The 27,896-nt window shown below is 66.6% G+C and overlaps 2 protein-coding genes across 9 annotated transcripts in view; both read left to right on the forward strand.

Moving 5' to 3' along the window:
- Window positions 1–7,739: 7,739 nt before the first annotated feature.
- On the forward strand, window positions 7,740–18,565 carry DMTN (dematin actin binding protein). 8 transcript variants are annotated; one of them, XR_009279787.1, is made up of 17 exons: window positions 7,740–7,901; window positions 11,372–11,429; window positions 11,634–11,689; window positions 12,493–12,564; window positions 12,703–12,858; window positions 13,073–13,117; window positions 13,199–13,307; window positions 14,398–14,454; window positions 14,531–14,683; window positions 14,766–14,875; window positions 14,954–15,059; window positions 16,543–16,604; window positions 17,223–17,271; window positions 17,883–17,933; window positions 18,079–18,138; window positions 18,252–18,332; window positions 18,411–18,564. XR_009279787.1 is itself a non-coding variant. In XM_058859218.1 (17 exons), exons 3-17 carry the CDS (start codon window positions 11,672–11,674, stop codon window positions 18,522–18,524), a joined length of 1,203 nt encoding a protein of 400 aa, XP_058715201.1. In that variant the 5' UTR covers window positions 7,743–7,901; window positions 11,372–11,429; window positions 11,634–11,671; the 3' UTR covers window positions 18,525–18,548. The 8 variants fall into 8 exon arrangements, 1 of the variants encoding a protein (XP_058715201.1); XR_009279784.1 differs by having other exon boundaries at window positions 7,742–7,901; window positions 12,490–12,564; XM_058859218.1 differs by having other exon boundaries at window positions 7,743–7,901; window positions 12,490–12,564; window positions 17,883–17,890; window positions 18,411–18,548.
- Window positions 18,566–20,466: 1,901 nt separating this feature from the next.
- FHIP2B (FHF complex subunit HOOK interacting protein 2B) overlaps window positions 20,467–27,896 on the forward strand; it is an 8,732-nt gene continuing 1,302 nt past the window's right edge. Inside the window, exons 1-10 of the mRNA XM_058859097.1 lie at window positions 20,467–21,211; window positions 23,828–23,956; window positions 24,058–24,132; window positions 24,241–24,311; window positions 24,529–24,610; window positions 24,689–24,918; window positions 26,334–26,513; window positions 26,706–26,789; window positions 26,946–27,054; window positions 27,300–27,306. Of these exons, the coding sequence (XP_058715080.1) occupies window positions 20,785–21,211; window positions 23,828–23,956; window positions 24,058–24,132; window positions 24,241–24,311; window positions 24,529–24,610; window positions 24,689–24,918; window positions 26,334–26,513; window positions 26,706–26,789; window positions 26,946–27,054; window positions 27,300–27,306 (1,394 nt within the window). The 5' untranslated portion in view covers window positions 20,467–20,784. The remainder of the gene's footprint in view (window positions 21,212–23,827; window positions 23,957–24,057; window positions 24,133–24,240; window positions 24,312–24,528; window positions 24,611–24,688; window positions 24,919–26,333; window positions 26,514–26,705; window positions 26,790–26,945; window positions 27,055–27,299; window positions 27,307–27,896) is intronic.

Here is a 27,896-nt window from a genome sequence, read left to right on the forward strand (position 1 = left end):
TCAGGGGTGGTCAGAGGGATCCCAAATCCCTGGAGCATCCTGTGGTACCCAGACCCTTTGGAGATGTCCACGGGGGTCCCAAATCCCTGGAGCATCCCGTGGAATCCATGTTCCTCACCCAGTGCCTTTGTCCCCTTGTCAGACCCCTGGTGTCCCTGTGCCACCACCCCCAGACACGTCCCCACTCCCCCCGGGCCCAGGGATGGGTTCTGGGGATGGTCAGGGCCAGCTGTGAGCCCATGGGGTGTCCCCTCTGGGGTGAGGTGTCCCCTATTGGGGATGTCCCCTCTGGGGCTGGGATGTCCCCTCTGGGTTGTGATGTCCCCTCTTCGGGCTGGGATGTCCCCTCTGGAGCAGGGTGTCCCCTACTGAGGATGTCCCCTCTGGAGCAGGATGTCCCCTCTGGGGCTGGGATGTCCCCTCTGGAGCAGGATGTCCACTCTGGAGCAGGATGTCCCCTCTGGGGTGAGGTGTCCCCTATTGGGGATGTCCCCTCTGGAGCAGGGTGTCCCCTCTGGAGCAGGGTGTCCCCTCCAGGCTGGGATGTCCCCTCTGGAGCAGGGTGTCCCCTCTGGAGCAGGATGTCCCCTACTGAGGATGTCCCCTCTGGAGCAGGATGTCCCCTCTGGGCTGGAATGTCCCCTCTGGGCTGGGATGTCCCCTCTGGGCTGGAATGTCCCCTCTGGGCTGGGATGTCCCCTCTGGGCTGGGATGTCCCCTCTGGGCTGGAATGTCCCCTCTGGGCTGGAATGTCCCCCCTGGAGCAGGGTGTCCCCTCCAGGCTGGGATGTCCCCTCTGGGCTGGGATGTCCCCTCCAGGCTGGGATCCCGTGCCCTCAGCCCCCCGGGCCAGCACTTGTGTCCCCCCCGAGGGGTCCCCACGTTATTTATTGAGGGGAAGGGTCCGTGTCCCCTCCTGGCGGCGCTGCCCGGGCCGGGGGCGCTGTGGGTGCCACCAGGCCAGAGAGAAGCCGCCTTTCGCTGATTTTTATTTTGCTGCCGATCGTATTTTGTGTGTTTTGACCAATTCTGTTGTTTATGAGTCGGTTTTAGGCCTAAACCTTTAGACTTGAGAGTTTCTTGGTGTAAAGGAGGAAACCCCAAGGAAATAAAAGTGAGTGTACAGACTTTGGGGTCTTTTCCAGACTTTTCCTTCCTGTGCCTGTCGGGATGGGGATCATCCCCCCTGTGCCACCGCGCCGAGCTTGGGGACAGAAGCAGGAGGGTGAAGGTGGCGGCTGACGGGGACTCCCTGGGATTTGGGATCCTGAAGGTGGCTGCAGCACCCTGGGGACAAGGACACCACGCTCAGGGTGGCACCCACTGTTCCCCCAGAGGGGTTTGCACCCCGTTTTACCCCACAGAACATCACCCCTGATGTGCCAGCGTGGTGTCCCTGTTGTCCCCACCCTGAGCCGGTGCCCATCACAGCCCCCAGGGTGTCACCCTCAGAGTGGTGTCCCTGTTGTCCCCAGCCTGAGCCAGTGCCCATCACAGCCCCCCAGGGTGTCACCCTCACAGTGGTGTTCCCATTGTCCCCACCCAGGGCTGGTGCCTGTCACAGCTCCCAGGGTGTCACCCTCAGAGTGGTGTTCCCATTGTCCCCAGCCTGAGCCAGTGCCTGTCACAGCCCCCCAGGGTGTCACCCTCACAGTGGTGTCCCCGTTGTCCCCACTCAGGGCATCACCCAGTACCTGCTGTGGTACCCAAAACTCCCCCAGAGCATCGCCCTGGGCCCTGCTGCCCCCCTCACCTGGCCTCACCAGGGTGGCACCCCCTGTTCTCCACACCCAGGGCATCACTCTGGTACCCCCTGATCCCCACCCAGGCCACCCCCCTCACCCTGTTCCCCCAAATCCCACCCCCCTCACCCTGTTCCCCCAAATCCCATCCCCCTCATCCTGTTCCCCCAAATCCCATCCCTTCATTCCATCTCCCCCAAATCCCACCCCCGTCAGCCTGAGACCCCCAAATCCCATCCCCTCATCCCATTCACCCCCAAATCCCATCCCCTCATCCTGTTCCCCCAAATCCCATCCCTTCATTCCGTCTCCCCCAAATCCCACCCCCCTCATCCTGTTCCCCCAAATCCCATCCCTCTCAGCCCATTCCCCCCCAAATCCCATCCCTTCATCCCGTTCCCCCAAATCCCATCCCCCTCACCCTGTTCCCCCAAATCCCATCCCCCTCATCCTGTTCCCCTAAATCCCATCCCCCTCACCCTGTTCCCCCAAATCCCATCCCCCTCATCCTGTTCCCCTAAATCCCACCCCTCTCAGCCCATTCCCCCCTAAATCACATTCCCTTCATCCTGTTCCCCTCAATCCCACCCCCCTCACCCTGTTCCCCCTATTTCCCCAAATCCCCTTCCCATCAGCTCATTCCCCCAAATCCCATCCCCCTCAGCCTGAGGCCCCCAAATCCCATCCCCTCATTTCCATCTCCCCCAAATCCCATCCCCCTCATCCTGTTCCTCCAAATCCCATCCCTTCATTCCATCTCCCCCAAATCCCATCCCTTCATTCCATCTCCCCCAAATCCCACCCCTCTCATCCTGTTCCCCCAAATCCCATCCCTTCATTCCATCTCCCCCAAATCCCACCCCTCTCATCCTGTTTCCCCAAATCCCATCCCTTCATTCCATCTCCCCCAGATCCCACCCCCGTCACGCTGTCCCCATCACGGTCCCCCCTTTCCTCCCTGCCGGACCCACCACCCCGGCCGCCCCCTCCCCACCTCAGCGCTGTCCCCCTCCCCATAATCACCTGTGACAATGCCCTGGGAGGTGGCACCGGACCCTGGGGGGGACCTAATCCCCGAACCGGGGCTCCCCCAGCCCCTACAAAGCCGGGCCGGGCTGGGGGGAGCAGTGGGGACAAAATGATAACAGTTTGAGCTCAGTGAGGCTTTAAAGGATCGGGGAAATGCAACAGCCCGCAATTAGGGCCGAACAAAGCGCCGCTGCCCAGGTGTGGCGGCCGGAATTAACCACGGTGATTTGATTCTCTTCCCCTCCCGTTTCCTTCGGCCCCACAGCCTCGGCTCCTTGTTCCTGCAGGAATTCGAGACATTCTTGAAAGGAGAAGGCTTTGAGAAAGGAGCCGACTGGGTCCGGACCCTCCCTGCCCCCGCCGCCCCCTCCTCAATTTAGCCAAAGCTTCAAAGGTAGAGGAGTTCCCTTTGTGTGATCTCCGCTTTAATTTTTCCCCTGTCCCTTTTTCTTTCTTTTTTTTTTTTTTTTCTTCTCTCTTCTCCTTCCCAAGCCCTTCCTCTCTTTTCTTTCAGGGTTTTTCCCCTTCCTCCCCTCTCTTTCTTCTCGACCTCCCTGGATAGAAAGGGCTCGGAAGGGTGAGTCCTTTTTAATTATGGCTGGAGAAGGAGAGAGGAAAAAAACCCTCGCGCTGTTTCTTTCTTGCTTTTTGAGGTGAGACCTGGGGCGGGGGGCGGAGGTGGGGACAGGAATGTCCTCTGTGCAGAAAGTGCACTGGAGGGTGTCTGCTCCCAGCCTTTCCCAGGGGCTGGGGATGCCCTGGGGGGTCCGAGGGGGCCGTGCGGGCACCGGGGGCGCCTCCGCAGAGCCCCTGCGGCCTCAGAGGCGCTGGGTACCCCAAACCATTGCTGCCACCCCAAAATATCACTGCCACCCCAAACCATCACACCCCAAACCATCACACCCCAAACCATCACTGCCACCCCAAACCATCGCTGCCACCCCAAACCATCACTGCCACCCCAAACCATCACACCCCAAACCATCACAGCCACCCCAAACCATCGCTGCCACCCCAAACCATCGCTGCCACCCCAAACCATCACTGCCACCCCAAACCATCACTGCCACCCCAAACCATCACTGCCACCCCAAACCATCACACCCCAAACCATCACTGCCACCCCAAACCATCACACCCCAAACCATCACTGCAACCCCAAACCATCACACCCCAAACCATCACTGCCACCCCAAACCATCACTGCAACCCCAAACCATCACACCCCAAACCATCACAGCCACCCCAAACCATCGCTGCAACCCCAAAATATCACTGCCCCCCCAAACCATCACAGCCACCCCAAACCATCACAGCCACCCCAAACCATCGCTGCAACCCCAAACCATCACAGCCACCCCAAACCATCACAGCCACCCCAAACCATCACTGCAACCCCAAACCATCACTGCAACCCCAAACCATCACTGCAACCCCAAACCATCACTGCAACCCCAAACCATCACACCCCAAACCATCACAGCAACCCCAAACCATCACACCCCAAACCATCACTGCCACCCCAAACCATCGCTGCCACCCCAAACCATCACACCCCAAACCATCACTGCAACCCCAAACCATCACAGCCACCCCAAACCATCACACCCCAAACCATCACTGCCACCCCAAACCATCACACCCCAAACCATCACTGCAACCCCAAACCATCACACCCCAAACCATCACTGCCATCCCAAACCATCACTGCCACCCCAAACCATCACACCCCAAACCATCACAGCCACCCCAAACCATCACAGCCACCCCAAACCATCACAGCCACCCCAAACCATCGCTGCCACCCCAAACCATCACAGCCACCCCAAACCATCACAGCCACCCCAAACCATCGCTGCCACCCCAAACCATCACAGCCATCCCAAACCATCACAGCCACCCCAAACCATCACAGCCACCCCAAACCATCACAGCCACCCCAAACCATCACTGCCACCCCAAACCATCACAGCCACCCCAAACCATCGCTGCAACCCCAAACCATCACAGCCACCCCAAACCATCACTGCCACCCCAAACCATCACAGCCACCCCAAACCATCACTGCCACCCCAAACCATCACTGCCACCCCAAACCATCACTGCCACCCCAAACCATCACTGCAACCCCAAACCATCACTGCCACCCCAAACCATCACTGCAACCCCAAACCATCACTGCCACCCCAAACCATCACTGCAACCCCAAACCATCACACCCCAAACCATCGCAGCCACCCCAAACCCAGCTCTCCTTGCCCTTGGTTCTCGACAGAGGGGTCCCCTCGGAGGGGGATGAGCTGGCCCGGGGGTGACAGGACTGGTGTCCCCTGGGGCTGTCACCCTGGGGATGTCCCCTGGGGGTGTCCGGGTGCCCTCGCAGCGTGGAGGTCACCGGGCTCCTCTGGGTGTCACCCCCGAGCCCTGCAGGGAGGCCCTGGGGGCTTTTTGGGGTCAGGCAGGTGCTGCACAGAGGGGGAGCAGGGGTTGTGTCCCCCTGGGAATGCGGGAATGCTCCTTAGCCCCATCCCGCAGGGTGGGGAGACCGAGGGGTGCTCCTGCACTTCCTCCATCCCTCAGTGAATCCAGAGGATGCTCCTGCACTTCATCCATCCTTCCCTAAATCCAGATTGTCCTGCACTTCCTCCATCCCTCAGTAAATCCAAAGGATGCTCCTGCCCCCTCCTCCCTCCCTCCCCAAATCGAGGATTGTCCTGCACATCCTCCATCCCTTCCTAAACCCCGATTCTCCTGCCCTCCCTCCATCCCTCTCCGATCCCGGGGGCTGCTCCTGCCCACCCTCCATCCCTCTCCGATCCCGGGGGCTGCTCCTGCCCTCCCTCCATCCCTCTCCGATCCCGGGGGCTGCTCCTGCCCACCCTCCGCGCTCCATCCCGGGCGCCTGCGGCGGGAGGCGGTCGCTGTGGCAACGTGCGTGCGGCGCAGGGGAGGGGATGCTGGGCTCGGGGATGGCTCCCGGCGGACACGCAGCGCTGCCCGCGGCGGGCCATGGGCTCCCCTGAAGGTAGGGCCCGATCCCCCTGCCCCACACCCCGCGCCCCCCAGCACCCCCTCGGGGCTCCGGCTTTGACAAGGGGCGACCGAGCGGGGCCGGGGCTCTGGCGAGCGTGGCCGGGCTTGGCTTTGAGTGCGTGCATGAGCGGGTTGGAGCCGGATCGGGGCGTCCCCAAACTCCTCCCGCCGTCCCCGCGGGCACCGCGGCGCGCTGGGCCGGGAGGCCGAGCCTCGCCGGGTGCCACGGCCGGGTCAGGCACCCGAGCAGCCCCGGGCGCAGGTGGCGGCCGCCGAGCAGCCGCTGCGATCGTCTTCATGCTTGAGAAACTGGGTTAGAGGCGGGGGGGAGGCGGCCGCAGCCTCGATTATTCACGGGCACGGCCCCGGGGGGCGGCTGGGGCCGGCGGAGCCCCCTCGGCGCGGCGGAGCCCAGGCCGGGATGCTCCAGCGAGCCGGGCTGGCCCTGGCGTCAGGGAACACGAGTGTGAATCCCCTGGGGGTGGATCCCCGCCAGGTGCTCACCTCTGGGCCTGTAGCCCCCCAGATGTGCGGCCCCGGGTTTGTTCCTGCCCAGATGTGCGGCCCCGGGTTTGTTCCTGCCCAGATGTGCGGCCCCGGGTGTGCTCCCCCCCAGATGTGCGGCCCCGGGTGTGCTCCCCCCCAGATGTGCGGCCCCGGGTTTGTTCCTGCCCAGATGTGCGGCCCCGGGTGTGTTCCTGCCCAGATGTGCGGCCCCGGGTGTGTTCCTGCCCAGATGTGCGGCCCCGGGTGTGCTCCCGCCCAGATGTGCGGCCCCGGGTGTGCTCCCCCCCCAGATGTGCGGCCCCGGGTGTGTTCCTGCCCAGATGTGCGGCCCCGGGTGTGCTCCTGCCCATCCCTGGACGCTGCGTCCCCCCGCGTGTCCGTGCCCCTCCAGATGTGCTCCCCTGAGCGCGCACCCGCCCCAGATGTGCACCCAGAGGGGTCCAGCAGCCCTTTCCTGAGCCGGGTGCGGGGAAACAGAGGCAGCAAGGAGCAGGAGCAGCGAGGAGGAGCCCCGGGAAGGGAGCTGCTGTCACCAGGCAGCGCTCCCACACAGAGCCGGGAATAGACTCCGGATCCCGGCGCTGCGGCACCAACGCAGCCCCGCCGCCCCCGGCGGGGTCCGGCCGCGGCTCCGCTGCCGTGCGGGGATGCGGGATCCCGTTCCGAGCGGCTCCGGAGGGATGGAGGTGCCGCAGCCTCCCTGCCCTGCCCTGCCCAGCCCTTCCCCCGGCCCGGGGCTGGACCGCGACCCCCAGGGCGTGGGGTGCTTGGGATGCGGGGGACATCAGCTCTCCCCGCCAGAGCCCAACGCTCCATTTTGGCAGATTCCCAGCCCCTCCCAGCCTTCCCTGGGCTGCGCTGGCCCCGCGGATGGAAATTCCCGCTGGATTTCCCCTCCCAGGGCAGCGAGGGGTGGGTGCGGCGCCCCCAGACCCAGCCTGGGGGTCGGGTTGGGCAGGAGGTGCCCCCCACTCGCTGCCGCAGCCCCCTGAGGTGCTCAGCCCCCACCCCGAGAGGGGCTGGGAGCTGCCCAAACCCCTCCGAGGAGCTGCGGGGGGGAGCGGGGACTGCCGCGCCCGATGGCCGGCGGGGGCTGGGGGTGTGCTGGGGGTCCGGGCTGGCCCTGGCAGCGGCTCAGGCCGGGTTATTCCCGTTTTCATCCCTCTTTGTGCCGGGGAAGCGGGAGGAGCGGCAGCCAATACTGCTTCGTCATGATGCCGGCTAATTCTCCTCTTGTTGGGAAAGGGACCGAGGCGGCAGCGAGCTGGGGAGAGGCACCCACGCGGCCACCACCCCCCCCGGGCAGCCACGCACTCCTCCACCCTCCCAGCCAGCGCTCCACGCAGCCTCCCCCGCACGCCCGCCCGCCCAGCCGCGGTTATCGGGGCTGGCGGGGGCAGATAGAGGCTCGCTCGCCCTCTCGCCCGCCCGCTCGCCCGCCCGCGCCCCCCTGTCACGCTCTCGGATGCGCCGCAGCCGCCGTAGCCCCGGGAGCCCAGGCGCGAATCGGTGGCCGGGCGAGCGGAGCAAGCGCAGGGCAGCCCCCCGCAGCCCCCCGCGGGCGCAGGGATGCGCTGCCCCCGGCCTTAGGTGAGTGCGCGGCCGCGGGGCTCGGCTGGGGACACGGCTGGGGACACGGCTGGGGACAGGACACGGCTGGGGACACGGCTGGGGACACGGCTGGGGACACGGCTGGGAGGCACAGGCCGCCGGGGAGGAGCGGGAGGGCCGGTTCGCGGCGGCCGCTTTTCCTTTTCCCGTCGCTTTTCGGTGCCGCCGCTGGCGGGGGGAGCTGGGAGGGGGCTCGGGGGTGCCCCACATTTTGTCCCCCACCTTGTCCGGCGCTGCTGCCGTTGTTGGGGGGCCGCGGGGATGGGAAGGGCGGGGACCCGAGGAGGGGGACGCAGGGACGGCGGCTCCAGGGCTGAGCCCTCCCCGAGTCCCCCCCGCGGCATCGCAGCGCTCCCAGCGCCCCCCAGCCCGGAACACCCCTGTCCCCCTTCCCTGGGAACGCTGGATTTGGATTTGGATTCGCGGATCCCAAGGGAGGAGGCCGGGACGGCTCAGCCCTTCCCAGCCGCACCTGCGGAGTGAATTTGTGGGGTCTCAGCGCTGTTGCTGGGGGGGCGCCCCCCAATCCTCCCCCTCCCTGAAGGGTTTGATGCTCCCCGGCTGTGGCGGTGGCGGTTTTGCAGCGGACACGGAATTTTGGAGCACCCCAACCCCCCCCTGGCAAAGCCCTGTGGGGCCAAATTCCCATTCCCCCACAGCCATGGAGCGTCGGGGGCTGATTTAGAGGGAGAATTGGGGGCGCAAAGCGCGTTCCCCCCTCTCTTGGCCGTGGATGGAGCCGTCTCCGGGGGGGTTTCAGCTCCGGGCTGTGGCCGGGCAGGGTGGGTGGCCAGGCTGGGCCAGTTCCAGCCTCTCCCAGGCAAACCTGGGCCAGCCTCCGCCCGCTCGGGACCCCCCGGCCAGTCCCGGGTGTCCTGTGGGGTGCGAGCCTCGCTGCGCTGGCCCCATGAGCGGAATTGGGGTGCCCGGGCCCCCCCACCCCGGGGTACCCAACGCCGTGGGGGCTCATCCCAGGGCTGGCAGAACCGGGTGTGTCTGGGGGGGCACGGGGACACCCCCAAACCCCCAGCGGGAGCCCCGGGGGGCGCGGCCTCCTCACACATCCCCAGCGGGTCCCTCCGCGTGCGGGATGAGCAGGCTAATCCCGCTTTAATCCCAGATTAGGAGCCACGTGAGGCGCGGCCCAGAGCGGGCTGCGGGGTGGCCATCGGGGCAGGGGGGCCGGGAAAAGACCCCCTACAACCCCCCCACAACCCCCCGGAGAGTTTTGGGGTTCAGGCCGCGTCTCCCCCCTGTAAACCTGAGGGGCTCGGAGCCTCCTGGCAGGGCTGGGGGCAGCTGCGCTGGCCCAGATTCCACGGATGGGAGGAACCGGCGAGGTGGAAATGCCTCCTTCACCTCCATCCGCTCTGGGATGCGGTGGGAGGATTGTTCCTACTCCCCCCACTCCCCATCCACCTCCCATCCCGGGAAACTGAGGCACGGAGCATCCCTGCGCCCTCGGCAGGATGCACCGTCCATCGCAGCCGTGGAAAAACGCCCGGGGCTGGCAGCTGGTGGCTTTTAAGGCCACCGAGGTCCCCGGGCAGGACGCGGCGGCTCGGAAGCGATGGGCTGTCAATAGCCCCGGGGAGCGGAACAAACAGGACAAAGGAGGAACCGGACACCGGCGATCCGCGACTCGGGGACCCGCGTGCTCCCCGGGGCTGTCGCTGTCGCGATCAAGTTGCCGGTGGGGCCCCGCGTGTGGCGGTGCCTCGGTTTCCCCGGTGAGCGGGGAGGATGCTCCGGGCCTGGCCTGCGCTGTTTGGAGCTTGTGGTGGGAGGAGGAGGAGCAGGAGGAGGAGGAGGCCGGGGCTGGGCTGGGCTGGGCTGGGCTGGGAACACCGGACACCGTTCCCAGGGCTGGCGGGAACCTTCTGTTCGGGGAACTTGTGACCCCGGGTGTCCCCCCGCCTTTCACTGCTGGCTGCGAGCCGCGCCAGCCGCGCCACAGTTCGGGCAGGGAAGGGAGGCTGAGGAGGAGAGCGGTGGGAGGAAGGCTGGGGTCCCCTCCCGCTCCCCCCCGGGCGGTGCCGGGGGGGTTCTCACGGCCTGGCCCCTGGCCCGGGGCCGGGCACTGATGGCTTTGGCGGCTGCGAAAAGTCAAATCCGGATTTCCTCGGGGTGGGGAGGAGGGAACCGGCCTCTTCCTGGCCCCACCGGCACGGGGGGGGCACCGGCACCCCTGAATCCCGGTGAGCCCCGCACGTGTCCTGTCCATCCATCCATCCATCCATCCATCCATCCATCCATCCATCCATCCTCCATCTCTCTCCCTCTTCCCACGCTTCCTGCCCGGCTCTTTTCCTTCCCCGCGCCGTGGGTCCCCCTCAGCATCGCCCCGAGAGTGGGACCCGCTGCTTTCCCCGCTCCTGTCCTCGCTCCCCCTCGCCCTCTCGGCCAGGAAAATCCCAAACACGCCGAGCCGCCCTTATCTGGGCCCACGCGGGGACCTGGCCGCGGAGCCGCGGGGAGATTGGAGGTTGCCATGGGGAACGCGGCTGCCATCGGGGCGGTGGCTCCCTGCCTGAGCCTGATAAGCTGTCCCCGCGTCCCCAGAGCTCGGGGAGGGGCGGGGGGGGACCGTGACCGAGCTGCTTGCGCAGCCCTCGCCGGTTTTGTGGCGTCTCTCCGCACCCCCGGCTCGGGTTTGTTTTCCTTCCCGGCCGGCCCCGCACCCACCCTCCCGCCGCTGCCGTTCTCCGCCATCGCATCCATCTGCTCGCTGTCACCGCGTCCCCGCCGGGGTCCCGAGGCGCGGGGCAAGGCTGGCTCCGGCCCTGGAAAGTGTGAGCTCAGGGCTGTGCCCTCCCGGACAATGTCACCCTTGTGCCGAGCCCGTCCCAGCCGTGCGCCCCCCGGGAGGGCGGGGAGGTGCTGGCGGTGGGGCTCAGAGCGTTAAACCCCGTCCCGGTGACAAATCTGGGGGTCCTTTGTGGTCGGGGGGGGCTCAAGGGAGAGGACACGGAGCTCTCTGCTCCAGGATGCTCCCGGATTTCTCCGATCCGCTCCTGCTCCATCTCTGCGTCCCTCGGGAGCGAGTTCTGTGCTCTGGGGACCCGCGGGGCTGGGGGACAGCGGGGTCGGTGTCCCCAGAGGCGCTGGCACCCCCTCACCCCCCGAGGGCTCGGGGCTCCCCGCGCCGGCACCGCCACGAGCTTTTCCCTCCTGAAAGGAGAAGTTTGGAGGAGAATGGGGAATTTTCCCCTTTGTGTGCGGCTTTGTGGGTTGAGAGCGCTCCAGGCCCGGGGGCTGTGGGGGGCCGAGCCCGTCCCGCTGTCGCTGGAGCCTTCTCGAGGCCGCGGGACAAAAGGGCGTCAGCGCCGCGGCTCCGCTCGCCAGCACCGTCAGCAGCCCCCGGGCAGCGGCAGCGGGCACGGGGGACCGCGGGGACAGCGTGGGGACGAGCGGTGGCTTCACCAGTGCCCTCCGTGCTGTCCTTGCAGAGGGAAGATCGGAGCCCCAGCGCGGTGGCGGAGCCCAGGGGGATGTGGAGGCACAGAGGTGAGCGGGGGTCCCCGCCCGGGGAGGGGGGACAGTGACACCTCGATATTGGGCAGCGGGGACCTGCGAGCCTCGCGCCACCCCAGTGCCCGGAGTGGGGGGGGTTCGGGGGTCCGTGCCGGGAGGGCGGTGGGAGAGGGGACCCCCAGGCCGGGGGGGCTCTGTGCCCACCCTGGCGGTGCCCAAAGCCCGCTGTGCCCGCAGGACCCTGTGACTGACACAGCCCCGCCAGGCGCAGCTGAATGGAAAGACTGCAGAAGGTAAAGGGGGGCTGGGGGAGGGGGCTGGGGGTCCCGAAAAGGTGTTGGGGGTCCGGGAAGGGTATTGGGGGTCCGGGAGGGTGCTGGGGGTCTGGAGAGGGTTCTGGGGGTCCCGAAAAAGTGTCGGGGGTCAGGGGAGGGTATTGGGGGTTCGGGGAGGGTGTTGGGGGTTCGGGAAAGGTGTTGGGGTACCGAACAAGTTTCTGGGGGTCCAGGAAAGGGTGGTGGGATACAGAACAGGGTGCTGGGGGTCCAGAGAAGGGTCTGGAGCCCCAGGGAAGGGTGCTGGGGGTCCGGGAAAAGTTCTGGGAGTACAGAACAAGGTGCTGGGGGTCCGGGAATGTGCTGGGGGTCCAGGAATGTGCTGGGGGTCCGGGGAAGGTGTTGGGGGTCCGGAAGGGTGTTTGGGGTCCGGGGACGGTGTTGGGGGTCCGGGGAGGGTGTTTGGGGTCCGTGGGGGGGTTGTTGGGGGTCCAGGGAAAACGCTGGGGGGTGCTGGGGGTCCTGGCAGGGTGTGGGACAATGGGGAGCTCTGCAGAGAGGGCACACGGGGCTGGTGGCCAAGGGCTGGGGCAGTCATGGGCTGCTGTCAGCAGGACCCTGCCTTCCTCCTCCTCCTCCTCCTCCTCCAGCCCGGCCTGGCAGCACCATCTAGTGGCAGCGTGTCCTGGCCGAGCCGCTGTCACCTCCCGGCTGTGCCCCGCCCGCCCGGGGATCCTGGGATCCACAGGGGTGTCCCCTGCCCCCCCCGCCATGCCCCGAGTCCCTTCCTGGGCTAAAATCTCCCTTTTTCCGTCCAGCAGCCACTGACCTCCCCTGGGAGCGTCTGTTCTTCCCGCGGATCCAGCGTTCCCGGATCTCCCTCCAGCATCGTGGTAAGAATCCATTCCCACCTTCCCACCGCATCCCTCAATCCCCGGGATCGGGACGTGCCCCTCTCCACCCCTCTGGCGCTCCCCATTCCCAAAAATCCCCTTCTGGCCCCAAATGAGGGCGTTTTCTCTTCCTCCCAGGCCAAAATGGACAACGAGGTCCTGGGCTACAAGGACCTGGCTGCCATCCCCAAGGACAAAGCGATCCTGGACATCGAACGCCCCGACCTGATGATCTACGAACCTCATTTCACCTACTCGCTCATGGAGCACGTGGAGCTGCCCCGGAGCCGGGAGGTGAAGGGACATTCCCTGTTTTTTTAGGGGAGAATCCTACCTGGATAGAAGAATCACTGAGCTGGGGCTGCTGGAAAAAAAAAAATCCCAGCATAAAAATACTTAAAATTCATTAAGATTCGTGCTAATTCATAGCACAGCTCATGAAGGTTATTAAAATGGTTAAAATTCATTTTGAAAATATTAACATTAATGAAATCCTTGCCTTCTGCAGCGCTCCCTGTCTCCCAAATCCATGTCTCCTCCTCCGTCTCCGGAGGTGAGTACCGGGCTGGGGGAGGAGGGGGCGATGCTGAATTGAGGAGGGGTCTCGCTGATCCCCGATCCCGTTTTCCCGCAGGTTATCCGGGAGTGGCTGGAGAGCCGCCCCCCCAGCAGCACCCCGCTGCCCCCCTCGCGCCAGGGCACCGCCCCAACCCGCAGCAGCGTCCAGCACTTCCACCGACCCGGTAACGCCCCCCGGCCCCAAAGCGGGACCCCCAGAGCCGCCTGACACCCCCAGAGTGTCCTGGAGCCTCTTCCCAACCCCACAAACACCCACTCCCAACCCCATGAGCTTCCAGCCCCACAAACTCCCATTCCCAGCCCCACAAACTCCCAATCCCAACCCCATGAGCTTCCAGCCCCACAAACTCCCAATCCCAACCCCACAAACTCCCAATCCCAACCCCACAAACTCCCAATCCCAACCCCATGAGCTTCCAGCCCCACAAACTCCCAATCCCAGCCCCACAAACTCCCAATCCCAACCCCACAAACTCCCATTCCCAACCCCACAAACACCCACTCCCAACCCCATGAGCTTCCAGCCCCACAAACTTCCATTCCCAGCCCCACAAACTCCCATTCCCAACCCCACGAGCTCCCAATCCCAACCCCACAAGCTCCCATTCCCAACCCCACAAACTCCCATTCCCAACCCCACAAGCTCCCATTCCCAACCCCATAAACTCCCAGCCCCAATCCCACAAACTCCCACTCCCAACCCCACAAACTCCCACTCCCAACCCCACAAACACCCACTCCCAACCCCATGAGCTTCCAACCCCACAAACTCCCATTCCCAACCCCACAAACTCCCAATCCCAACCCCATGAGCTTCCAACCCCACAAACTCCCAATTCCAACCCCACAAACTTCCATTCCCAACCCCACAAACACCCACTCCCAACCCCATGAGCTTCCAGCCCCACAAACTCCCATTCCCAGCCCCACAAACTCCCATTCCCAACCCCACAAACTCCCAATCCCAACCCCATGAGCTTCCAGCCCCACAAACTTCCATTCCCAACCCCACAAACTCCCATTCCCAACCCCACAAACTCCCAATCCCAATCCCACAAACTCCCAACCCCAACCCCATGAGCTTCCAGCCCCACAAACTTCGATTCTCAATCCCACAAGCTTCCATTCCCAATCCCACAAACTCCCATTCCCAGTCCCATAGGCTCCCAATCCCACAAGCTCCCAACCCAACAAACTCCCACTCCCAACCCCACAAACTCCCATTCCCAACCCCAAACCCGTTTTTATCTCCAGAGACCGACACGACAGAGCTCAACATTTACAAGAAGCCCCCGATCTACCGGCAGAAAGGTGAGTGTGAAGAGGGGGATCTATCCCATGGGATGGGTTATCCCGGGATTCTGTCTCACCCCCCCGTGTCCCCCAGACCACCATTCCAGTGCCCACCACGGCAAGCACCTCATAGAGGATTTGATCATCGAATCCTCCAAATTCCCGGCGGCGCAGCCCCCGGATCCCAACCAGCCCGCCAAGATCGAGACCGACTACTGGCCCTGCCCGCCCTCGCTGGCCGTCGTGGGTAGGTGGGAACTGCGGCTTTTCCCTCCTGGACACCCCAGGGAAGGCTGGGAATAGCGGGAACATTCCCATTTTTCCCGCAGAGACGGAGTGGAGGAGGCGGATGGCATCCAAGAGAGGCGAGGAGGAGGATGAGGATCTGACGGAGGAGATGAAGAACCTGCGGGAGCTCCAGCGGCAGGAGCTGAGCAAGGTCGGGGCCGGGCGGCAGCTCGGGAGGGGCTGGGGAGGCGCTGGCACCGATCCCAACTTGTGTCCCCTCGTCCCCAAGGTCACCTCCAACCTCGGGAAGCTGATCCTGAAGGAGGAGATGGAGAAGTCTCTCCCGATCCGCAGGAAAACTCGCTCGCTGCCAGACCGGACACCTTTTCACACGTGTGAGTGGGACGGTTGTCCCTGAATGTCAGCCCTGTCTTTCCTCACCTCTGGCTGTCTGTACCCCCCTCTGTCCCCCAAATCCTGCCTGAGCCTTCCAAATCCTGCCTGAACCTCCCAAATCCCACCTGTGCCTCCCAAATCCCACCTGAACCTCCCAAATCCCACCTGAACCTCCCAAATCCCACCTGAACCTCCCAAATCCCGCCTGAACCTCCCAAATCCCACCTGTGCTTCCCAAATCCCACCTGAACCTCCCAAATCCCGCCTGAACCTCCCAAATCCCACCTGAACCTCCCAAATCCCACCTGAACCTCCCAAATCCCGCCTGAACCTCCCAAATCCTTCCTGAACCTCCCAAATCCTGCCTGAACCTCCCAAATCCCGCCTGAACCTCCCAAATCCCACCTGAACCTCCCAAATCCTGCCTGAACCTCCCAAATCCTGCCTGAACCTCCCAAATCCCACCTGAACCTCCCAAATCCCACCTTTGCCTCCCAAATCCCACCTGAACCTCCCAAATCCTGCCTGAAACTCCCAAATCCCACCTGAACCTCCCAAATCCCACCTGAACCTCCCAAATCCTGCCTGAACCTCCCAAATCCCACCTGAACCTCCCAAATCCTGCCTGAACCTCCCAAATCCCACCTGAACCTCCCAAATCCTGCCTGAACCTCCCAAATCCCACCTGAACCTCCCAAATCCCGCCTGAACCTCCCAAATCCTGCCTGAACCTCCCAAATCCCGCCTGAACCTCCCAAATCCCGCCTGAACCTCCCAAATCCCACCTGAACCTCCCAAATCCCACCTGAACCGCCCAAATCCTGCCTGAACGTCCCAAATCCTGCCTGAACCTCCCAAATCCCACCTTTGCTTCCCAAATCCCACCTGTGCCTCCCAAATCCTGCCTGAACCTCCCAAATTCCATCTGTGCCTCCTAAATCCCACCTGAACCTCCCAAATCCCGCCTGAACCTCCCAAATCCCACCTGAACCTCCCAAATCCTGCCTGCTCCTCCCAAATCCCACCTGAACCTCCCAAATTCCATCTGTGCCTCCCAAATCCCACCTGAACCTCCCAAATCCCACCTGTGCTTCCCAAATCCCACCTGAACCTCCCAAATCCCGCCTGAACCTCCCAAATCCCACCTGAACCTCCCAAATCTCACCTGAACCTCCCAAATTCCATCTGTGCCTCCCAAATCCTGCCTGAACCTCCCAAATCCCGCCTGAGCCTCCCAAATCCTGCCTGAACCTCCCAAATTCCATCTGTACATCCCAAGTCCTGCCTGCACCTCCTAAACCCCGCCTGCACCCCTGTCTAAAGGTCCTAGTCCATCCCTGATGGTCCCAGTTCATCCCAGTCCACCCCTGCCCATCCCTGTCCATCTCCAGAGGTCCCCAAAGGTCCCTAAAAGACCCCAAAGGTCCCCAAAGGACCCCAAAGGTCCCTGTCGCTCCCTGATGGTCTCTGCCTCTCTCCCAGCCCTCCACACGAGCTCCAAGAGCTCCTCCCTCCCCGCCTCCGGCCGGAGCACCCTCACCCGGGTAAGTGTGTGCCAGCTGTCCCCCCACCCTGCCGGGGTCACCCCGCCCTGCCCCGGGGTTTGGGGTCACCCCTGCGACCCTGTCCCTGTCCCCCCACCCTGCCGGGGTCACCCCACCCTGCCCCGGGGTTTGGGGTCACCCCCATCACCCTGTCCCTGTCCCCCACCCTGCCGGGGTCACCCCCACCCTGCCCCGGGGTTTGGGGTCACCCCTGCGACCCTGTCCCTGTCCCCCCACCCTGCCGGGGTCACCCCACCCTGCCCCGGGGTTTGGGGTCACCCCCATCACCCTGTCCCTGTCCCCCCACCCTGCCGGGGTCACCCCACCCTGCCCCGGGGTTTGGGGTTACCCCATGACCCTGTCCCTGTCCCCCAACCCTGCCCCGGGGTTTGGGGTCACCCCCATCACCCTGTCCCTGTCCCCCCACCCTGCCGGGGTCACCCCACCCTGCCCCAGGGTTTGGGGTTACCCCATGACCCTGTCCCTGTCCCCCAACCCTGCCCCGGGGTTTGGGGTCACCCCTGTGACCCTGTCCCTGTCCCCCCACCCTGCCGGGGTCACCCCACCCTGCCCCGGGGTTTGGGGTCACCCCTGTGACCTCGTCCTGTCCCCCTGCAGCTGCAGTCGGCGGAGTTCGGCTCGGCAGGGAGCGAGAAGAGCAGTCCTGGTGAGGCTCAGGGCATGGAATGGGGGGATCCCGGGAATGTGGGGGGGCCCCCGGAAGGTGGGGGGATCCCGGGGATCTGGGGGTGTCCCAGGGGATGTTACTGAGAATGTGGGGGTGTCCCGGGAATGTGGGGGTGTCCCGGGAATGTGGGGGGGTCCTGGGGATGCGGGAGGGTTCTGGGGGATGTGGGAGTATCCCTGGAGGATGTGGGGGTGTTCTGGGGGGATGTCCCCGGGAATGTGGGGAGTTCCTGGGGATCTGGGGGTGTCCCTGGAATGTGGAGGTGTCCTGGAAAATGGCATGTCCTGCAGGGATCTGGGAGTGTTTTGGGGGATGGGGGGGTGATCCCGGGAATGTGGGGGGGTCCCTGAGACTGTGGGGGGGTCCCTGGGAGTGTGGGGGTGTCCTGGAAGGATATGGGGATACCCTGGAGATGTGGAGGTGTCCCAGGGGATGTCCCCAGGAATTTGAGGGTGTTCTGAAAGATGTGGGGGTGTCCTGGGAGTTTCCTGGGGCTGGGAGGGGCGGGATGAGGCCGGGCCCGGCAGGAATTTGGGGAGGGGGAGCACAGCGGGGTCCCCAGGCTGAGCCTCGCTCCTCTCCTTGCCCAGCCCTGCAGGTAAGAGCTCACCTGGCTGCGGACGCCGCGACCCAGCGAGAGGGTGACGTACAGGGGAGGGGGACACGGGCACCGGGGCCAGCCCTGGCACGGTCCCTGGGGCTGGGAGGGGGGTTCTGGAGCCCCTCACCAAGGGGGGAATCCTCCCTTTGGGGGGGCCGGGCTGAGCCCAGGCTTTGCCCCCCCAGAACGGCCAGCGCGGGCGCATGGACAGAGGGAACTCCCTGCCCAGCATGTTGGAGCAGAAGGTGAGCGGGGCTGGGGGGCTCACGCGGCCTTGCTGAGGCTCATGAGAGGTCGAGGGGGCTTTGATGGGGTCTGGGGGGGGTCTCACAGCCCCGTGCCCCCTCCCCTTTCCCAGATCTACCCCTATGAGATGCTGATGGTGACGAACCGAGGCCGAGTGAAGCTCCCGCCCGGCGTGGACAGGACCAGGCTGGAGGTGGGGGTTGTGTGAGGCTCAGGGAGCTCCGGGGGGGCTCCGTGCACTCTGTCACCGCCCTCTGTCCCCTCCCTGCAGCGACACCTGTCCCCCGAGGACTTCCTGAAGGTGTTCGAGATGTCTCCGGAGGAGTTCAGCAAGCTGGCCCTGTGGAAGCGCAACGAGCTGAAGAAGAAAGCCTTCCTCTTCTGAGCTCTCCTCGGCCCCAGCTCAGTCCGTGTCGCGCCGTGTAACCGCTTTAGGGCTCTCAGCCGGTTTTTATTGGGGTCTCCCCCCATTTCCCCGCGCCCCCAGCCCCCCAGATCTGCCCCCCAGATCTGCCCCCCGGCTCGTTCCTCCTGCAGGGAGCGGGGCTGGGGGGCTCGAGCCCGCCTGGCCGGGGGTGACGGGGCTGGGGCAGCCCCCGCCCCGCAGCAGGCACGGTTCAGCCAGGACGGGAGCTTTGGGGGGGTCTCTGGGCTTTGTGCCCCCCCTTTCCCCCCTGGAACGTGCCTGGCTCCACTGTGGGGGCACCGGGGGGTGTTCCCTCCTCCCTGGGGGTCCGCTGCCCCCAGCCCCCCACCCCGGGGCGCTCCTGTGCCCCCCAAGCTGCCCCTGTCCCCCACCCTGAGGCTTGGGAAGAGCCTGGGGGCCGACACTGCCAGAGCCAAATCCCACCCTACCCCCCCGCAGCCCCCCAGGTCTGTCCCCACCCTCAGTCCCGCTCCCTCCTGTGCCAGGTGCTGCAGCGAGGAGCCCAAGGACACTGCCAACCCCCCCAGCCCCGGGCTGGGCAGAGGGGCAGGGGGAGCACCCTGGGGCTGGGCAGGGGGTGGCGAGGTTGGGGTGGGGGGTCCCTGGGGCAGCTCCTGGTGCATTTCCAGCTGCGGATGTGGGGGGATGCGCTGGGGGGTGCGGGGGGGCGCTGGGGCGATGATTTGGGGGTACAGGAGGGCACTGAACTGGGATGTTGAACTGGGATGTTGAACTGGGATGATGAACTGGGGCGATGGATTTGGAACAGGGCACGGCTCTGTGGGCACCGCGGCCACTCACTGGGGCCTGGGCACTGTCCCTGTCCTGGGGCTGGGCACTGTCCCCTCCCCTCTCGGGGCTGGGCACTGTCCCTGTCCCCTCCCAGGCCTGAGCACTGTCCCTGTCCCCTCCCGGGGCTGGGCACTGTCCCTGTTCCTGTCCTGGGGCTGGGCACTGTCCCTGTCCCGGGGCTGGGCACTGTCCCTGTCCCCTCCCAGGGCTGAGCACTGTCCCTGTCCTGGGGCTGGGCACTGTGTCTGCCCCCTCCCGGGGCTGGGAACTGTCCCCACCCCTCCTGGGGCTGGGCACTGTCCCTGTCCCCTCCAAGGGCTGGGCACTGTCCCTGTCCCCTCCAAAGGCTGGGCACTGTCCCTGTTCCTGTCCCGGGGCTGGGCACTGTCCCTGTCCCCTCCAAGGGCTGGGCACTATCCCTGTCCCTGTCCCCTCCCGGGGCTGGGCACTGTCCCTGTCCCCTCCAAGGGCTGGGCACTGTCCCCTCCCCTCCCGGGGCTGGGCACTGTCCCTGTCCCCTCCCGGGGCTGGGCACTGTCCCTGTCCCTGTCCCCTCCCGGGGCTGGGCACTGTCCCTGTTCCTGTCCCGGGGCTGGGCACTGTCCCTGTCCCCTCCCGGGGCTGGGCACTGTCCCTGTCCCCTCCCGGGGCTGGGCACTGTCCCTGTCCCTGTCCCCTCCCGGGGCTGGGCACTGTCCCTGTCCCGGGGCTGGGCACTGTCCCTGTCCCTGTCCCGGGGCTGGGCACTGTCCCTGTCCCCTCCCGGGGCTGGGCACTGTCCCCTCCCGGGGCTGGGCACTGTCCCCTCCCGGGGCTGGGCACTGTCCCTGTCCCTGTCCTGGGGCTGGGCACTGTCCCTGTCCCTGTCCCCTCCAAGGGCTGGGCACTGTCCCTGTCCTGGGGCTGGGCACTGTCCCTGTCCCCTCCCCTCCCGGGCAGGGCTCAGCCTCGGGCCGCACTTTCCCTTCTCCCTCCTCCCCTCTCCGGGCACACGATTTGGGCAGGACCCCTCCTCTCTCCCCGCACCCCCCGGCCCCTCCACGCTCCCCGGGTTTTGTTTCCAGCCACTTTCCAGCCGCTAGACCTTGTTGGGATGTAAAGAATGTAATTTATCGGGAATTCACTGGCCCATACTTGCCTTTCACTGCTACAAACGACATATCTATAAATATATCTATAAATATGGGTTGTTTTCGGACTGGACTACAGTGATTCACTTTCTCTGTTTTTGTTAGAATTTATTTTATTTGCTGGTGTCGGAGAACCCGCGTGAGAGTGATTTTTTGCTTACAATTAAAGGTGAAATGGCTTTATCCAGCCCGGCTCCGCAGCTTTGCTTCCTCCCCCTCCTCCAGAAACTCCCCCCGGCCCCCGGGCTTGTCCCCGAGCCCGGGTCCCTGCAGATGGCGGTGCTGCTCCGAGGAGGATGCGGAGCCCTTCCCCGCCTTCCTCCCGCCCCGCCGGGCTGTGCTGGGGGCCCGCAGGGCGTGTGAGAGCCGAGCCGGGCCGGGACAGCCCTGCCCTGATCCCGATCCCTGACCCGATCCCGGACCCGATCCCGATCCTGATCCTGATCCCGGACCTGATCCCCATCCCCATCCAGATCCCCATCCCGGACTCCATCCCGATCCCGGACCGAATCCCGACCCCGATCCCGATCCCGATCCCGATCCCGACCCCGATCCCGATCCCGATCCCGATCCCGATCCCGATCCCGATCCCGATCCCTATCCCGATCCCGATCCCGATCCCGATCCCGATCCCGATCCCGACCCCGATCCCGATCCCGATCCCGATCCCGATCCCGATCCCGGCGCGATGTGAGCGCTCCCGCACCATGTCCCGGCAGCGAGGTACGGAGGCTCCGAAGGGATGCGAGGCTCGGAGGGGACAAACTTTACAGAAAAGGGGGAACAGAGGGTTCCGGGGGGATGGGGGGGTGCCCGGGGGTGCCCACGCGGGTGCGGCTGGGTTTGGGGTGCCCGTGGGGGCGTGGAAGGGAAAAGGGGATTCGGGAAAAGAGGAGAGGGTGGAAAAGGGGTGCTGGGAGGAGCGGGGGGCTGCAGGGGAAGGGATGAAAGTGAGGGGACAAGGAGGGACGCGGTGTCCCCCCCTCCCCGATATTGGGGTGCCATGGTGGGGTGGGGGGGGAGACACAGCGCCCTCCCAGCGGCAATTTGGGGGTGCAGCAGCCGTGGGGGGAGCGTCCCCACCCTGCAGCCGTGGCCTGGAGCCTCCGCACATGACGAGTCACGCTGTGGCCGCGGGCAGCTCCCCGCAGCCTCCTCTGAGTCATCCCGCGCTGGGCCAGAGCCACCCCCGGGGTCCCCCGGGTCACCTCCACACCCCCGCAGCCCTCGGACACCTCACGGCACGGGGAAAACCCGGCGTGGAGCCCGAACCGCGGCCCGCGCTGGCATCACCCGGGCATTGCGCGTTCCCATGGCATCCCCGGGGAAGCGTCCTTCCTCCTCCTCCTCCTCCCCCGAGGATGGCACGAGGATGAGGATGCCGCCGTGCCGGGACTCGTCCCTCGGGAGCGGGGGGAGCTGTGCTAGGAGACGCTCAGTGTGTGTTTGGGGGGCGTTTTCCTGGAGACCGAGGCAGATGTTTTCCATCGCGGCCGCTCTCCCCTGGCACTGCAGAGGGCAGCGGGCACCGCGCCAGGGCTGAGGGCAGCCCCTGCCCGCCCCGCACCGGCTGCGGGCACGGCTGGGCACGGCTGGGCACGGCTGGGCACTGCTCGCTGCCCCGGAGACGGCACCACGGCCGGGGGGAGAACGGGGGGGCTGCGGAGAGGGCAAAAGGGTGACTGGACGGAGATGTCATTGCCGAGGAATTCGGCCTGGGCGGAGATGAGGAGAAAGGGAGGGAGGGGAAGAGCCAGGCCCCGCTGGCCAGCGGGGGACAGTCCCCGTGTGCCCCACACCGCCCGCAGGTCCCTTCAGCCAGCCCCTGCCCCAGCCCCACCCCGCTATTCCCGCAGGGAGATGTTCCCCCCCTTCCCTTCCCCGGTTTCCAGGGAAATCCAGATGTTTGGGCCCAGCTCCGGCGTTGCTCAGCCGGACCGCGCTGCCAGATGTTTCCTCTCCCCCGGGCAGGGTGTGTGCTCCCCGCCGGGGACACCACGGAGGGGACGGGGGTCCCCCCGTGCCAGCACCTCCGGGGGAGGGGGGCTTCACCCCCAACCCCTGGCAGCGGGGGCTCCTTCCTCCGCCTGCCCTCGCCTCGCCCAGGGTGTGCCACCTCCTCTTTGGGGTGCGCCGCATGCCCGCTAAGCCAGAGAAATGCAGGATTCGGGGATTCGGAGGATTCGGAGGATTCGGAGGATGAGGAGGGTCGCGGTCACCTGGGCCATTGCAGGAGGAGCGGCCCGGCTGGCGGCGGCTTCACCAGGACTGTTCCCCCCAGCCGGGAAATGGCAGGGGGACACTCGAGGGACACTCAGGACGGTCTGGGGACAGCTGGCACAGCCAGACCCGGGCCAGGAGGTGCTGGGTCCCCTCAGAGGGTCTGGAATGTTCGATCCCAGCTGGGATCAGCGAGCAGAGCCGGGAGCGGGGCCTGGCAAAGCAATTCCAGATGTGCGGCAGGAAGGAGGCCGGGGGGAGCCGGGCAGGGACCCCGGGGCTCTGGGGGACATCCGCCCGCTCCTGCGGGGACAGCTGGAGGTGCCCAGGGCGAGGACAGGGGACAGGGACACTGAGGCTGTTCCTGGCCCGGCTCTGCAGCACCCGCGTGGACCCCAAACCGCCCCCACTGGGGACAGGGGGAGCCTCTCCCCGTGCCCGGGGTCTCTCGGGGGTGGCGGCGGTGCTGTCCCCGCTCTCCCGTTGTCCCCGCTGAGCTCAGAGAGGCTCCTTGTCCCTCCCTGTCCTTCCCGACCTCTGTCCCTGCCCTCGGGGGGGCGGTGGGTGAACACCCGGCGTTTCAGCCTTCATCGGTTGCTCCAGCCTGCCAGGGCTCCTCTTCCTCCTCCTCATCCTCCTCCTCATCCTCTTCCTCCTCCGCACGTGGAGGAGCAGCACCAGCGCAGCCCCGGCCGCGGCCCAACCGCGAACAAACCGGCTCTGTGAGCGCGCACAGAGGGGCCTTCATCCCCCCCAGGCCCCCCTCCTCATCCTCCCCCGGTCCCCCCGAGCCCGTCAATGGCCGGATTGTGCCCGGCCGGGGCAGGTGCTGGAGCAGGGCAGGGCCGGTGGGACCGGGCACGTACCCGCCATGGAACTGGGGACACCCCCCATGGGATCGGGGACACCTCCCAGGGGATCGGGGACACCCCCCATGGGATCGGGGACACCTCCCAGGGGATCGGGGACACCCCCAAGGGGTCAGGGACACCCCATGGGATCAGGGACACCCCAATGACAGCGGGGCCCACCCAGCCCTGCCCAGTTCGGGGTCAGGGATGGGGACCCCTGCCCACGCCGTCCTCTGGAGGCTGCGCTGGCACGTCGCTGTCCCCGCAGACCTGGACAAGCTGCTGTCGGACCTGCGCTCCTTCCTGCTCATCCTGGACCGCGAAAGCCTCAGCGCCGCAGCTCGGGCCAAGAAAAAATCCGTGTCCGACCTCCTGTCCCGGCTGCAGAGCCCGGCGTGTGAGTGCGGGTCTGGGGGCGGGGGAGACCCCCGGCCGGTGCCCGGTGGGCGGCGGGGGAGGCTCGGGGAGCGGGGCCGTGACCCCGCGCTGCCCCCGCAGCAGAGGATGCAGAGTACATGATCATGCGCTGCCTCTCGCCCTCCCCGGGGACCCCGCAGGGCCGGACCAGCCCGGGTGAGTCCCACGTTCCCACCCACCCCCCATCTCCTCCTCCACGCCTGGTTTGGGGGGGTCCCCGAGCCCTCAGCACCCCGGCGCTGCCGGTCCTGCTTTTCCCCGCAGGATCCCGGACGGTGGATGCGGGGGGAGGCTGCGAGCGCCGCCCGGGCAGCGCCCCGAGCCCGCCCCGAGCGGTGAGAGGGGGGCCCGGGGGGCTCTGGGGGCTCACACAGCGCCTCAGGGGGTGGCAGAGGGAGCCGGACATGCCAGGGATGGCACCGGTGGCCAGTCTTGCTCTCGGAGGGGGGGGGTGTCCAAAGGAGTTTTTTTTGTGCCCACCCGCTCCTGGCAGAGCCCCCCGGCAGTGACCCGGGGACCCTGCGAGGTTTGGAACACCCTTCGCACCCCCAGAACAAGGCGCCGGCTGTCCCCGCGTCCCCCCCAGCCGACGACTCCTACGAAGACGCCGATCCCCCCGGGCACGGCAGAACCGGTGAGGTGTCCCTGCGCCCCCTCCCCAGCTCCCCCGAGCTCCCCCCGCCCACCGCCCTGACCCCATCCCGGCTCCCAGGCGGTGGCGACAGCGACAGCAGCCACTACGAGTCGTACGGAGAGGAGGAGGAGGAGGAGGAAGAGGGGGTGACGGACCGAGCCCATTACCTGCGCTGGCCATCGGCCACCAGCGCCGAGGCCGAGCCCCCCGGGCGCCCCGAGGCTCAGCTCTGCGGCTTCCTCTGGAGGAAGCGCTGGCTCGGCCAGTGGGCGAAGCAGCTCTTCATCGTCCGGGAGCACGCGCTGCTGGTGAGGGGCTGGAAAGAGCATGGAGAAAGGGATGGGGGGTGGGAGAGAGGCTCCGAGCCCCCCCTGACCCCTCCGAGCCCCCCCTGGCCCCTCCGTGTCCCCTCTGACCCCTCTGTGCCCCCCTGGCCCCTCTGTGCCCCCCTGGCCCCTCTGTGCCCACCCAGTGTTTCAGGTGCCCCCCCGACCCCTCCGTGCCTCCCCTGGCCCCTCCGTGTCCCCTCTGACCCCTCTGTGCCCCCCTGGCCCCTCTGTGCCCCCCATGGCCCCTCCATACCCTCCTGACCCTCCCGTGCCCCCCCCAGTGTTTCAGGTGCCCCCCTGACCCCCCCCGTGCCCCCCAGTGTTTCAGGTGTGCCCCTGACCCTCCCGTGCCCCCCCCAGTGTTTCAGGTGTGCCCCTGACCCTCCCGTGCCCCCCCAGTGTTTCAGGTGCGCCCCTGACCCCCCCGTGCCCTCCCAGTGTTTCAGGTGCCCCCCTGACCCCCCCGTGCCCCCCCAGTGTTTCAGGTGCCCCCCTGACCCCCCCCGTGCCCCCCTGACCCCCCCCCCCGTGCCCCCCAGTGTTTCAGGTGCCCCCCTGACCCCCCCGTGCCCCCCCAGTGTTTCAGGTGCCCCCCTGATCCCCCCCGTGCCCCCCTAGTGTTTCAGGTGCCCCCCTCACCCCCCCGTGCCCCCCCAGTGTTTCAGGTGCCCCCCTGACCCCCCCGTGCCCCCCAGTGTTTCAGGTGCGCCCCTGACCCCCCCGTGCCCCCCCAGTGTTTCAGGTGCCCCCCTCACCCCCCCCGTGCCCCCCCAGTGTTTCAGGTGCCCCCCTGACCCCCCCGTGCCCCCCTGACCCCCCCGTGCCCCCCTGACCCCCCCGTGCCCGCCCAGTGTTTCAGGTGCCCCCCTGACCCCCCCGTGCCCCCCCAGTGTTTCAGGTGCCCCCTGACCCCTCCCCCGTGCCCCCCTGACCCCCCCGTGCCCCCCCAGTGTTTCAGGTGCCCTCCTGACCCCCCCGTGCCCCCCCAGTGTTTCAGGTGCCCCCTGACCCCCCCCGTGCCCCCCCAGTGTTTCAGGTGCCCTCCTGACCCCCCCGTGCCCCCCCAGTGTTTCAGGTGCCCCCTGATCCCCCCGTACCCCCCCAGTGTTTCAGGTGCCCCCCTGACCCCCCCGTGTCCCCCTGATCCCCCCGTGCCCCCCTGACCCCCCCGTGCCCCCCCAGTGTTTCAGGTGCGCCCCTGATCCCCCCGTGCCCCCCTGACCCCCCCGTGCCCCCCCAGTGTTTCAGGTGCCCCCCTGACCCCCCCCGTGCCCCCCTGACCCCCCCGTGCCCCCCCAGTGTTTCAGGTGCCCCCCTGACCCCCCCGTGCCCCCTGACCCCCCCGTGCCCCCCCAGTGTTTCAGGTGCCCCCCTGATCCCCCGTGCCCCCCCAGTGTTTCAGGTGCGCCGCTGACCTGCAGCCGGTGCTGGAGCTGGACCTGCGGGGTTGCCGTGTCACCTACAAGGACAAGCGAGGCAAGAAGATGCCGCACGCCCTGAAGGTGACAGGGACGGCCGGAGAGGCGCTGGTCATCGGCTTCCAGAGCCGGCAGCAGGCTGAGGACTGGAGGAAGGTTTGGAGGTGTTGCAGCCGGGCAGGAGCGGGGTGGGCAGGGGGAAATGGGGGCACAGCCCCGCTCCGGTGCTCCCGGGAGGGGGCTGGGGATGATCCTGTCTGTCCCCAGTTCCCTTCTCGGGGTCGTGTGGAGCTGTTGTAGACGGGCAGCCGGAGCCCGGGGCGCAGCGCTGCCCGTTTCCCTCGGCAGGTGATCGAGGAGGTCAGCAGCGATGGCCCGAGCGGGCTGGCAGCCCTCGGTGTCCCAGCGTCACCTTCCTCGAGGCTCAGCAGGGTGAGTTTGTCCCCCGGGAAAGCCAGGAACGGGTCAGGAATATCCCCGATCCCATATCCCGGTGTCCTCCTGCTGCCTTGGGGAGGGTTCAGGGTGCGGGGGCTGAAAACCCCCTGGGGCTCTCCCCATCCCCACCCTCCCCCTGCCGCATCCCAGCTCGGCAAGGAGGAAGAGGAGGAGGAGGAGGATCGGTCCCGGCAGAGCCCTGCCCGCAGCCCGCGGCCCGGGGAGGATTCCAGAGGAGGTGGCGGGGAGAGGGGCTGGGGTGAGGGGGGGAGAGGGGCTGGGATGAGGGGGGGAGAGGGGCTGGGGTGAGGGGGGGAGAGGGGCTGGGATGAGGGGGGGAGAGGGGCTGGGGTGAGGGGGGGAGAGGGGCTGGGGTGAGGGGGGGAGAGGGGCTGGGATGAGGGGGGGAGAGGGGCTGGGATGAGGGGGGGAGAGGGGCTGGGGTGAGGGGGGGAGAGGGGTCAGGGTCGGGGGGAGAGGGGCTGGGGTCAGGGGGGTCCGAAGGGCCAGGGTGAGGGGGTGAGAGGGGATGAGGTCAGGGGGTTTGAAGGGCTGGGCTCAGGGGGTTTGAAGGGTCGGGCTCAGGGGGTGTGAGGTGTCCCCGGGCTCAGGGGGTTTGAAGGATCGGGCTCAGGGGGTTTGAAGGGCCGGGCTCAGGGGGTTTGAAGGGTTGGGCTCAGGGGGTTTGAAGGGCCGGGCTCAGGGGGTTTGAAGGGCTGGGATCAGGGAGTGAGAGGTGTTCCCGGGCTCAGGGGGTTTGAAGGGTTGGGCTCAGGGGGTTTGAAGGGTCGGGCTCAGGGGGTTTGAAGGGTTGGGATCAGGGAGTGAGAGGTGTTCCCGGGCTCAGGGGGTTTGAAGGGCCGGGATCAGGGGGTTTGAAGGGCTGGGCTCAGGGGGTTTGAAGGGTCGGGCTCAGGGGGTTTGAAGGGTCGGGATCAGGGAGTGAGAGGTGTCCCCGGGCTCAGGGGGTGTGAGGTGTCCCCAGGGTCAGGGGGTTTGAAGGGCCGGGCTCAGGAGGTTTGAAGGGCTGGGCTCAGGGGGTTTGAAGGGCTGGGCTCAGGGGGTTTGAAGGGTCGGGCTCAGGGGGTTTGAAGGGTTGGA

The sequence above is a fragment of the Poecile atricapillus genome, chromosome 29 (genome assembly GCF_030490865.1).
Source record: "Poecile atricapillus isolate bPoeAtr1 chromosome 29, bPoeAtr1.hap1, whole genome shotgun sequence".
Taxonomy (NCBI): Eukaryota; Metazoa; Chordata; class Aves; order Passeriformes; family Paridae; genus Poecile; species Poecile atricapillus.

What these genes read in the sequence shown, in the direction of transcription:
- DMTN (XM_058859218.1), top strand. An exon ending in CTCCTCCTCCGTCTCCGGAG is followed by an intron (nt 13,118 to 13,198) that starts GTGAGTACCGGG and finishes GTTTTCCCGCAG; the next exon opens with GTTATCCGGGAGTGGCTGGA. An exon ending in AGCGGCAGGAGCTGAGCAAG is followed by an intron (nt 14,876 to 14,953) that starts GTCGGGGCCGGG and finishes CTCGTCCCCAAG; the next exon opens with GTCACCTCCAACCTCGGGAA.